The 12,966-nt window shown below is 38.3% G+C and overlaps 1 protein-coding gene across 1 annotated transcript; it reads right to left on the bottom strand.

Annotated features, from left to right (window-relative positions):
- Positions 1–263: 263 nt before the first annotated feature.
- htr2ab (5-hydroxytryptamine (serotonin) receptor 2A, genome duplicate b) lies at positions 264–10,838 on the bottom strand. The gene is made up of 4 exons (XM_027159695.2): positions 10,616–10,838; positions 9,240–9,791; positions 2,416–2,616; positions 264–1,711 (listed from the first exon to the last, which is right to left on the bottom strand). Exons 2-4 carry the CDS (start codon positions 9,601–9,603, stop codon positions 906–908), a joined length of 1,371 nt encoding a protein of 456 aa, XP_027015496.2. The 5' UTR covers positions 9,604–9,791; positions 10,616–10,838; the 3' UTR covers positions 264–905.
- Positions 10,839–12,966: the final 2,128 nt, after the last annotated feature.

Here is a 12,966-nt window from a genome sequence, read left to right as displayed (position 1 = left end):
GAGAGTATCACCCCCTTCCCCCCACCTAGAGAGCATGATCATTTCTACATTAACAACTTATAGATAAAATGTAAATTAGTAAACTTTGTGGCTTAAAAGTAGAAAGTAATGTTATTAGATATGAATAAACTTTGTGAAGTATCAGTAACTCAGGTTCTTCACACCATTCTGTCACTGATTGTTTACCTATAACAGAAAAACAAGGGTTTTATTCCTTATTATTTTCTTTGCACTGACATTATAAAGGACTCCAGTCCGGTTTATTCATTTTATTTACCCACATACATTTCAAATTTATACACAGGTATTTATTATGAGACAGAGTTCATAATCCATTAAGAATTGTTTCCCAAGGTACCAAAAATACAATCCGAAAAATCCTTTAATTCCTTCACTGTCAAATTTCCCTTGGGAAACTTTGTGAACCCATGATTGTAAAAGCACATTTAAAACAAATACTATTCTAATCAGCTTTCGGTTCATCCTGAAAAATTTCAATACAAACCCTTGAGAAATCAGATTATGCAAAAGAGGGTCAGTTGGATAGATAACTCAGAAAGTTAGCTATTAAATTGGCAATGCACAAAAGAACAAAAGACAATTTCAGTGCACAGAAATTGTATAAATAAATAATGAGGTGGCATGTCTTATATTTTCAGAATGTGTTTCCCAGCCAGACACATTTTCATTAAAAGGCAAATCCCAAAGAATTACTGCAGTGAGCAGCAGCCCACCTTTGGGACGGTCTTTAAACAAGAACACCACCACTGTAAAATTGCATTCACTAAAAAGTGTTTAATATATAGATGCCATTTTCTCTGTATTAGTCCTTGAGAATCTGTAGCACTATTTCCTGAAGCCTGAGCAATCCTCATGTCCATAAAATAAATGCAACCATTTTGAATTCAGACGTGACTCACCATTTCATCTCTTCCACGTTTGTTCAGAGAGTCTACCTGGTTCGTGTAGGAGCATGTCTCAAATCCGCTGTCGTCTTTCGAATGTCTTAAAGAATTGTCTCCCTGAATTGGAAGTTTGGAGGAGTGAAAAGCCAAAGGAGGAATGGTGTTGACCAGGATGACCTGGAGCGGTCTGCTCGGCTCGCGGTATCGGCAGCGAATGTAGCGTGCGAACGCTGCACGGTAAGTCTTGTTGAAGAGAGTGTAAACAAGAGGGTTGACTGCAGAAGACAAGTATCCCACCCAGACAAATACGTTAAGCAGGCCGATCATGAGCGCTGGGTCGCACGTTGAAGAGTCGCACACCACCGCCATGACGTTTGTAATGAAAAACGGACACCACATGATGACAAACAGGAAGAAGACAACACCAAGGACTTTGGAGGCCTTCTGCTCATTGCTGATGGACTGTGCAGAGCGGCGGATGAACGGCCTGGTGGATGGGACAATGGTGTCAGGGCAGAGTGAGGTCCGGGAGAATAAGCGTTCAGAGGAAAGAGAGCCTCGAGGGACAAGATCCAGCATGGTCAGCCACTTAGGACGTGCTATGAGTTGGTCCAGACACAGCGTGGCCTGGCTCTGCAGGGCGCTGATCGTCAGGAAATAAGTTACCACCATGATGACCAGGGGGATGAAGAACGCCACGAAGGAGCCGATCAGAACAAAACTGTCATCTGTCAGCTGGCAGCTGCCATCTTTGAACACTTTGGTGCGGTCTTGGAGGCCAAGAACTGGAACAGGCATAGAGATTCCTAAGAAAAACAAAGATGAATACAAAAAGTTTGGTTTTAATATCTAGGATTTGGGTACTATACTGTATATAAAAAAGGTTCTTTTGATAGTTGAAGTTTTTGATATTTTTCAGAAGGTGCCAACTTGTCTGATGAAGAATTCATAGATTATACACACAACATGGTTTTCTTGCTTGCTGAAAAGACAAAATCGTGTCTATCAAAATTATTTGGATATGGTTTGCATAAGAAAAATCATTCGTTCATCATTGATTGTTCATATTATCAATTTAATATGTGCAAAACAATCACCCCTAAACCTGAGGGGGGGAAAAAGCCAAGCCTCAGTACATGAAAAGCACAAACCTGGTGACTGTACTGAAAAATTTTCTCATGAACATCTACAAGGTTAGGACTCTGATCTGACGTTGATGCAAACATGAGCGAAAGCTGTTGAAAATCAGGCACGCTGTTCTTCAGGAAAACCTCATTTCCACTAATTTGCTGGAAATGACTTAAACATTTCAAAAAGCATCAGCCCATTTGTATTAATTCATTTTATCAGGTCAGCTTAGAATGGAAGTGGCCCCGAAAACTGAGGCACAGGCCAGGAGATTAGTGTTATATGAAGTGACTAGAGTTCCTTGAATAAATCCAATTATGAGATATGTGATATATCATGGCAGTCTCTCCGATTCCCACACAATGGTCATGTGAGTTCTTACCCACAGAGATAGTCCATGCAGCTGTGATCTTGACCCGGGCTCGGGTTCGGGAGTTGGTGCGGTTGTGCTGGATGGGGTTGCGGATGGCCACATATCGGTCAAGAGAGATAGCACACAGGTGCATAATGGAGGCTGTGGAAAACAGCACGTCCAAGTAGATCCAGATAGGACACAGAGCAGACGGGAAGGGCCAGGTGTAATCTGCAAACAAGAAACACTACAAGACAACAGGCCTGGAGAGTAAAGGACAAATTAACAGATTTGTTAATAGGTTTTGTATCATAACTGGCTGAATACATTTTGTCCAGCAGAGAATGGTGTAATTCTGAATAAAGTCATCAAGGAACATTATTATCAATTCAAAAGATCACTCTCAAATCAGCTTGTGGATGGTGATTCTCTTAGGAAACAACGGTTCTGAGGTTATCCTGGGAAAACCGGTGTGAGGTAAGAATTCACAGTGGGTGGGATGCCATTCCATCGTAGGACACTGTGTACACTCATTCACACACTCACAAATTCTCACAATCATTCACACCTAGCATAGTCAATCCAGCTGCTGGCAGGCTTTTGGGATGTGAAAGGAATCCAGAGAACCTTTAAATATTTTGTCGTTAGAAATAAATAGAAACTAGCAATTCAATTAAGCTAGGAAAACCCTAGATATGGATTTTGTGAAATGGGAAATTTATAATGATGGGAATTCTGATCATATAATTCAATAAGAGTTCACAAAATAATAGTCACGAAATAGGCTTATTTCCATTTTTCTTAAAAATGAAAAGAAAAAGAAAAAAGTGATATTCCAGTGATTGTTTTTCTTTGGCTGAAATTGGTTCATGAAATATTACTCTACTTTCATTACATTGCACTATATTACCAAAATAAAACCTGTTTAAAAATTTAAAATCAGCAGGGCACTACAAATGTAAGCAGGCTAGCATTGTGCCTGCTGTGTCTGTGCTTCATTAAGAAGATTTATTTCTATTTATTCGGGTAACTGATCGCATCTTTAACAAGCAGCCCTAAAACACAAGGCTGAGAGGCAAACACACAGCTCAGCGTTCATGCTAACAAAAAAGCTCAGATGCTGAAAAGAGGTTTCCATGGAAGTATTTTGGTTAAATTAATCGGCAAGAGCATCGCTATTGCCGACATCTAAACAACAAAGAAAGTAAAAAGTGTTCATCTAAAAGAGTGAATTTAATGAGGCAGCTCATTTACGAATGACACATCAATAGAAATTCTGCATTAGAATTAAACTAACATGTTTATCTGCTTTACATATGAAACAAATGACTTTATTATGTAATGGCCATGAGGGTTCCTGAGAGACTTCAAAAAAACCCTTTTTAAAAAGGTATGAAAATGAGCCTGATTTGCAGTTTCATTCCAGAAAAGAGTGAAATGTGTGGGTATATTAGTAGTTCATGTAACCTGCAAAGCTACAAAGCGATTCATGATCTGTAAATGATCTAAACACATCCTGGAAGCTGGCACTGACAACCTAAATCATGATTGCTTTTCATTTCATGTCAGCACATCATATCAAACAGATTTATGCTCTTTGGAGCTAAGCATCATACCCTGAGCAAACTCTAGATGTGAATCCATCTGGGATGAGGTTCATTCTGCTTACGATTGCAAAGCTTAATGACTATTAGTGCACAATTGTGCTGAACAGAAAGAAAAAAAGAAGCGGCTAGGAAGGATGAAGGAACACCGGAGATTATGTGCCAAGGGATTTGGGCTGTGAAAGCGATGGAACGAAGGGGAAATTTAGAGCATAGCCCCAGAACTCATTACAGCTCTTCAGTCACACTTTGGAGCTGTTACATGGTGGAAGGATTCCCAAAATGCCTCCAATGCTCATCACAAGAGCACGAAATTAATCTGAGAACAAGTGTATGAAGGAATGCTATCCATACGTTTAAAATACATCTCTAAATCTTCTTGCCCCTTAAATTGTGTTAATGTTTTTGCTTATATAATATAAAGTGTCATGTTTCAGTACTGTTAAATGGTATGACAGTAGTTCAAATTAGAGTAAATAGTAAACCTATTATTTTTTACTTACTTATAGTAAATATAGTTAATAGGCTATCAAGATATCTGGATCATGAAGCTTCACATATTTCTGAAGTAAAAGTTATATATTTTCCTGAGGTTAAAGTTACATGTTTTCTTGAGGAAAAATACATCTTCTTGAGGTAAAAGTTACATATTTTCTTGAGGTAAAAAATGCATTCTCCTGAGGGAAAAGTTCCACATTTTCCTGAGATAAAAGTACCATATATTCCAGAAGTAAAAATGACATGTTCTTGAAGTAAACGTTACATATTCCCTGAGGCAGATATACACAATATGCCAGGGTAAAAGTTACTTACAGTATTTTGGTGAGGTAAGTCATAAATGACATGTTTCTGAGTTTAATGTTTCTGAGCACATTTTCTAAGGTAAAATTTACATATTTACTTGTGGTAAAAATACATCTTCCTGAGGTAAAAGTTACATATTTTCCTGAGGTAAAATTGTACACATTTTCCTGAGGTAAAAGTTACATATTTTCTTGAGGTAAAAAGTACACATTTTCCTGAGGTAAAAGTTACATATTTTCCTGAACATTAATGTCATGTTCCTGAAACGCTATACATATTCCTGAGGTCAAATAAAAACTTTGGGAGGTCATTTTTAAGCTTAAAAGATTATTTCGAGAACCGACTAAGCTATCAAAAAGTAATTATGTGTTGCTTTCCACGTCAAAAGACTTAGAAGCATCTTTTCATATCTCTCAAAACGTCAAACAGAAGCAGAATCCAATTGACAAACACGTCAGCAGTGTTCAATGCTTTATTTACAATAGGATGTGACCCATCTGCCATCTTCTCAAATCTGATGTACAGCCCAGATTTGTGCCACTGGAAGTGCTGGTGTGAATGATGTACACATCAGATTGGGGCTTTTCTCTGTCATTTGACCAACACTGTGTTTTTAGATTTGCTAACCTTTTCCGGGGAACTATTTTGGCACCCACTATTTAAAAAAGAAATACATGACCTTCAACACGGTGTGTGAATTAGAGCTCAGGACAGGCATGAAATTGAAGCCCGAGCCAGGAAGAGTGATAATAAATCTGTCTCTCACCATCTCTGACTTGCAGCTGCTGCAGGATGGAACAGTGGCTGGAGAGAAGAAAAGTCAGGTCATAGATATCAATGCTCAAAATATCATTACCAGCACTGAGGCTGTACTACACCGGAGCTATTCGAATTCTCTAACAAGTGAGCCAGGTGGGAAAATCATGTGGGAAATACAGGCTGAGCCACAATAAATGTTGTACAGATGAAGAGTACTGTCAAAAATTGTACTCAACCAAAATATTCCTGCTAGCACAAATCATGTAAGAAAAAGAAAAATTATGTAGGAAAATATATTTTTTTTGTTCACAGTGTATGTTTTGTTCACACCGTTTTATCAAGTGTCTTTTTTACACTTAAATAAATCTGGGTGCATGTTGAGTTGCAAAGAAGAAAAATAAAACAAACGACAAAAAAATTAACTTTGCTGAATCAAAAATATTTCATAGTTTTTAATATTAATGTTGCAATAGAACTAAATCTAACAACTTGTGCTCTCACGTCCATTATAACAGCTGTAAACAGTCATTATATGTTATTGAGAAAGTCTTGTGCAGAAAATGTACTGACTCTCTGTGACAGAGCTGACACTAGAGACTCCTTCCATAAATAAAACATCACTTTATGCAGAGGCATAGCTGACCGAAATGTTATACTGTAACATCTTTTTCTTTATAACGTGATGTTTGTCTCGTTGTCGTTTACCTTTTTTAAAAAAAAATTTCCTGCAATAACATGACGTCTCTCTTTTTAAAACGGAATGTGCCTTAATTTATTAGAATGTGACGTTTATCTTGTTATATGATATCGTCTTCTTTTAACGTGATGCTTTTCTCATAATAACATAATGTTTATCTCACTGTTACATGACATATTTCTCATTATAATAAGTTTATCTTGTAATAATGTGATACTTTCCTCACAATAACATGACATCCTCTGTTATCATCTGACGTTTTTCTCATTATAACGTGATGTTTTTCTTCTTATAATGTTTTGTTTTTGTTTTCTTATACTGAACATATTTTCTCTTCTCGTTATAAAGTGATACGGTACTTCTATATGTACGGAGCGATAACGTGACGATATTTTGCTGCTTGGAAAGCAGACTTCAAATAGGAACTGAATAACACGGACACTGCTATCTAATGCCATAACATCATTTCTGTTATGATAACTCATTTCTGGTTTACAAGCATGCCATATGGACATGTTTCTGGAAGAGATAAGAGTGTATAAAACAGGAAGGACAACACCGATAATGATGCATGCCTAAACAATTTTATTTTGCTTTTTACGCTTTTTGCAAGTGAATGTGTATGAATAATCTGATCCAGGTGTTATCTTGCCTTAGCCTTTTGAACAGCAGGTGAATTTCTTTGAGCAGTGAATGCATTATTTATCATGGCGTTAATGCATATCCATCAGTAAGACTAACAACACCGGGAACATAATTCTGAGTAATATTGTTTTTGTATACACAAGACAAATTATTCAGTCATCAAAGCAATAGGGTCAATATTTTTTTGATCACAGAGTATCACTGGAGCCGCATCAATGCCCTTTCATTAATCCAATATCAAAGCAAAGCTAATTCCACACACGTGCTCATCACATCATTATTCATTTGGCTTAAATGTTAAATGCCATATCTGTACAGACTGCAGAAAAGAGCTGAGAAATTTTACGTACAGCTGTATTTTGTTTCCCATGAACCCAATGCTGCCAGCTCACACTCACACTAATACAAATACTGGCAAATGTTCTTGGACGGTCTGTGGTAAAACATTTTTCTTCCTAAACTGTTGATTCCTTTTTGAATAAACATGTCTCCTCTGCTTTATTCTATCTTTCTTCCTTCCTTTCTTCCTTTCTTTCTCTGACCTTTTGGCAAGACAGCTGTAGACTGTCTGCAGATTTCTAAATCTGGTTGTGAGGGAAAACCAGAATAATAAGTAAAGAATAAACACTTGTGGATGTGCAAAATTAGAGCAAAGTCAGTTCAGAGGGGTTGTGGGGTTGGGTTGAAGCGATTATTGACATTTAATAATTTTTGGTAGATTATACTACAATTAATGTTGTAGAACATCTGCACGACAGGTTAGTTACAGTTCTGTAATAGCTATCGACTGTTACTCCACTAACGCATTAATTAAAAAAGAATTCTGTCATGTTACGGAAAACCGAAAGCTACTCTACCTCCTTAATGACAGAAAACATTTAATCTGTTACAACACACTTACAATGGAGACTCCTTCCACAAATCCTAAAAAAAAAACAAAAAAACACTTCTCCTCACAGAAAACTTCACCCTTTCACAATTTTTTTTTTTATTGTTGTTGTATAGTTGTGTCCACTATACAAGTTCAAGTAAATGAGATGTTACTATAGAACCACCAATGAATCAACATTAATCAACACCTTCTGACCAATCACAATTCAGAATTCTGCTGTGCTGGACTATCAAATTATAGCTATTTTTAATAGAGCTGCTAATCGCCCCCATCTACAATCTTTAGTTAGATTTTACTTAAACGCATCATTCATATGGCTACATGACAGCTTCATAAGCCAGACATACCATAGGACATAAACCCTACTTAAACTTAAAACTTAAAAGTTTTAAGTCAATTTTGCAGTGTTAGGTTGTATTTAGACTGTCTTATAGTATCTATAACATGACATAGGTTTGAAAATGAGGTAATTTGGTGAGATTGTATTAACATGTTTATAACAGATAATAAGGCTTTTAATAATATATTTGATCGTCATGACATTTAGAAAATAATTTCTAAGTAAAATGTGTTTACGTTATTATATACATGTAATATTATTTATTATGTGTTATAAAGTGTCCTATCAGGGCTGCATCATACCACTACTTTGGGTACATTACAACCCTGACCAGGAAGTGCTTAATGAAAATAAGTGAATGAATGAATATTTAAAAAATACTTATAACAAGGCATAGCAGCATAATAATATAGTTATTATAATTATGTAATTTCTATGAGCCTGAATTACAGCTTCATTGTGTTTAATAGACAGACATTATACTCTCTTGACAAGATTTATCACATCACCATTACCTGACTATGACATAGCATGATACTGTATAAGTGAGAACATTCTAAAGAAAGTCATAAGACACATATCAGTCAGAATCTGTCATGTTTGACTCCCAGACTAACAAAAGGACGCTTGGCAGAGGACACGTCTTAGAATATGTCATAATACCTGTTCATATAAGCAGATGTGAGTTTAATGGGCTTATAAAGCACTTCATAAGAAAGGTATAACATCACATTTTAGATTGGGAACTTGCCAACATTTACATTTACAGCATTTAGCAGACACTCTTATCCAGAGTGACTTACACTTTTTCATTTTTTATTTCTGTTTATACACCTGAGCAATTGAGGGTTAAGGGCCTTGCAAAGGGGCCCTGCAGTGGCAACTTGGTGGACATGGGATTCGAACCAATGACCTTCCGATCAGTAGTCGAACACCTTAACCACTGAGCTGTCACATTGAAAGTGAAACAATGAGGATTGTTATTAATAGCCTGTAAATGTAGGTGTTATGATATCTATCGTATCTTCAATCCTTAGAAAGTTAAATTTTCACATAATATTCATGTGTTCTCTAACGAATGTAAACAAATTCAACTGAATTTCTTTTACTTACTGTAAAGTATGGTCACCATAGCGACAGGCATGACCAGCAGGCCCAGCAGCATGTCTGTTATAGCTAGCGACATCAGGAAGTAGTTTGTGGCATTCTGCAGCTTTCTTTCCAGACTCACGGCCATGATGACCAGGATGTTTCCCGTCACCGTGACGACGATGGCCAGCAGGATCAACAGAGCCAGCCAGTTCTTCTGTACGGTCCCGAGGGCACGTGACTCGTTTACGTTTGCGTCCTCGCCGGTGTCGCTGGAGTTTGCAGAATCACTGGGTGAGACGTTACCCAGAAGCACAGGGACCCAGAGGTCTGTTCCTGGTCTGAACACATTTGTGCTCCTGTTCGCTCTTTGCTCCTCGTCAGACATGGTTGTGACGTGGTGACAGGACAGTCAGTGCAGATGGCAGATCAAGTGCAGGTATGTAGAGAGTGTCATTGAGGAGTTTTAAAGGTCTTACAGCAGAGTTTTCACCAGATGTTCTTCAAAGACACACACAGAATGGATGGAGAGTGAGGCAGCTTCTGACAACAGGCAGCTGTGATGATGGATAATGACTGAAAAACATTTGAGAAACCCAAATCAACATAAGGTTATTTGCTTAAGAAAAAAAACATGGCTGTGACTCCTGACTGGTGCACCAGAGATCGAAGGCTCGAATCTTGACATTTCTACAGGCTTCTGTGGCCAGGAGCCAAGAGCGCAAAATTGGCCGTGCTCTTTTCACAGCATATTCTCTCTCTCCTGTCAAGTGAAGAGGGCAGAAACCGCCTTCATCCAAGTGTGTTACGCAGCAGCTTAAAAAGATGGGGTTTCTGAGGAAGCATGTATTAAAATTCAACCTCCACATTCGGTTAATTACATATGATAGGGCCGGAGGCAGAGAAACGTCAGGGACGCAGAAACGAAGAAAGACAAGAAGTGAAGACAAATTTTTTTTCAAGCACAAATTGTAGATCCACGCAGCCAATCAGTGACAGTGGTGAGAGGGAATTACAAAGACTGACACGCCCCTTAGGTTTCATCTCCATCTATATGAGCTGATATTTTCTTCACGGAAAACCAAGTCACATTCAGATGTGAAAAAAATAAGCAAGGTGCATTTTTATCCTCCTCTGTCATATCAAGATGTGTTTGGAGATTGAAAATGAAACAATGGACAATCGAACTGGTTTTGGTTATGAAATATATATATATATAAAGTCTACATATATATTAGATTTTATTAGACCTGTCCATCTAATGTATGTGTGTGTGTCTGTGTGTGTGTCCGTGTGTGTCTGTGTGTGTGAGTGTATATACAGATATGGATATATAAGACTTCCTTAAAAGTTTACAATCTCCCACATGGAATAAATATCAAACCCAAGTCCAAGTTTACCTTAGAGTGACTTCAGAAGCATTTCCTGAGCATGATGATTCCTGCGGTTTTTCCACCAAGCAATCGCCTCAGCGTTCCAGAGCGGTCAGCATCCGAGTGGGATAAAGTCATTGCACAATCCATTCGCCATCTCTCAGATGCTCCACACCTCGTTCTCGCTGCCTCTATTCCATCTCTCTGTCCCTTTTCACCCTCCCTCTGTCACACTCACTCACTCGCTCACTCACTCACTACACCCCCTTCTCTCTCTCTCTCTCTCTCTCTCTCTCTCTCTCTCTCTCTCTCTCTCTCTCTCTCATTCTCTCTCTCTCATTCTCCTCAATCCTCTCAAGCTCCTCAATCCGTAACTAAGCGCAGCTCGTTTGAGCTCTCTCCAAAAAACCTCTCCCCTCTTTGCTCCCTCAGACGACTCAGAAACATCCAAACACATGCACACAAACACACACACATTTCTCTCCACTCTCTTCTCTCCTGTATGAATGACTGAAGCAAATATTTTATTCCTTCAGCATCTTCAGAGTTTTCATCTCTTTCTCTGTAGCCTTGCCATCCGATCCCCATGGGGCGACTCCATCGTTTGGAGGAACGCTGTGTATCACACACACTACACATTTCATTCATGTGAATTATTTCTGTAGAAACAACATCAACAACAACCCGGTTTGGAGAACCAATAATGTGAGGCAATAACAGAGGAACGTGATAGAAAGAAGCTCCGACGTCTTTCTACATATACGTTTAGATCGTATTGTAAGATCTCACCTGAGCATTTACTGACAAAGCAGTATAAATGGTTAAATTAGAGTGAATGTGGAAAAGTCAACACACCCCAGTTAGTTTAGTTTTTTTGTGTGGTCTCATAGTAAAAAACAAAAAGGAATATTTTAGGGGGTAGAAAGAAACAGGGAAAAAGGTACAATAATCAGGCTGCATAAGCATGTATACAGTAATCATTTGTAATAAAGAATGTGACTGTGCTCAGAATGAACGCATTTAAACTCATGTTACAAAACTAATTATCCTACACCTGATTAACCTTCGAACGAACATAAGCCATTTCTCTAGGATTATCTTCGATCTTCTATCTCAAAAGCGTGTACCAGAGAACACAGTGAAGCCCATCATCATCAAAACACAGCGGAAAAACACGGAGCACCGCAGTCACGTATGGACGTCAGGACAAGATGAAAAATGATCAGGAATTTCTGCCGAGCATTCATCACTCCCAGCGGCAACAATCTATAGTATTCGTCACATATCTGGGGTGTGGGGTAGGGAGGCAAGAAGGAAGTACTTCCTTATGGCATGTGGCAAAATGTGTTCTGGTCTGATGAAACCAAGATATAGAGTTTGGCACAACAGCTAGACAGCATATCACTCAAAGACCCAAAAGAATGCAGAGCTAAATCCTACAAAAAAACTTTCAAATAGATCAAACTGAGCTAAGTTTGTAGAAACTTAGTCAAAATGACTGAATGCAGTATTACTACTACTGTACAAGTGACAGAGTTCAAGGGGGTGTGCAGACTTATGCAGCCATTTCCTAAAATTCCTAAAATTCCCAAACATTCCTAAAATGTTTCTATTTGTTTTTCATTGAGTATTGTGCTTTAGTCGAACAAATCTTGGACCAGATTTCTCTTGGCTTCATTGTTCACACTGTTATTTTCGAAATAAAGTGAAATGTGTTGATTTTTTTTTTTATCATGAAACACACAGTGATTGGGTTGAAAACTGCTTGAGAATTCCTTTAAAATAACCCAAATTACTTGTCAACCATTTTTAGCCTAAGAGCTCTGAAATCACAAGATATTACAAATGTATTATTAATCCTTAATATCAATCAATATTTAATACACGTCTACTTTCTACCATTATTAAAATGGTATGATTAAGATTACTGATGGAACCTCTCCTAGTGGAGGAAGGGAAAAGGGAAAAAAAGGTGGTGTAGCAGGAGAAGAGAGAGAGAGAGAGAGAGAGAGAGAGAGAGAGAGAGAGAGAGAGAGAGAGAGAGAGAGAGAGAGAGAGAGAGAGAGAGAGAGAGAGAGAGAGATCAGAGCAGTCCCTGATGGGTTCATATTATCTCTTTCGTTTTGTCCAAATGAGCAGCGGACAAAAGTGGAGAAATCGGAAAAACAGAAAATAACAAACCGAACCTCCTTTTGTATCAGATGACCTTTTGGGTCTCTGGGGGATTGAGGATTGAGTACATAGCAAGTGGGAGAGTGAGAAAGAAGGCCACAGGGCGGAAGAACAGCAGCAGGAGACTGACAGGCTGCAGGGAACAGCGAAAATAAACCCTCTGTCACTTCCTCTCCGCCTCTGCAGCTCAACTCTGACAGATGAGA

The sequence above is a fragment of the Tachysurus fulvidraco genome, chromosome 5, assembly GCF_022655615.1.
Source record: "Tachysurus fulvidraco isolate hzauxx_2018 chromosome 5, HZAU_PFXX_2.0, whole genome shotgun sequence".
NCBI lineage: Eukaryota > Metazoa > Chordata > Actinopteri > Siluriformes > Bagridae > Tachysurus > Tachysurus fulvidraco.
The sequence above is the reverse complement of the archived record's forward strand: the minus strand, read 5'-3'. Positions and strand labels throughout refer to the sequence as shown.

Excerpts from the sequence above, each read along its gene's own strand:
- htr2ab (XM_027159695.2), bottom strand. The coding sequence starts at position 9,603 with ATGTCTGACGAGGAGCAAAGAGCGAACAGGAGCACAAATGTGTTCAGA. Across the intron at positions 2,617-9,239 it reads TATGGTGACCATACTTTACA|ATTACACCTGGCCCTTCCCG; the intron begins GTAAGTAAAAGA and ends TCTTGTTTGCAG. Across the intron at positions 1,712-2,415 it reads TGCATGGACTATCTCTGTGG|GAATCTCTATGCCTGTTCCA; the intron begins GTAAGAACTCAC and ends TGTTTTTCTTAG.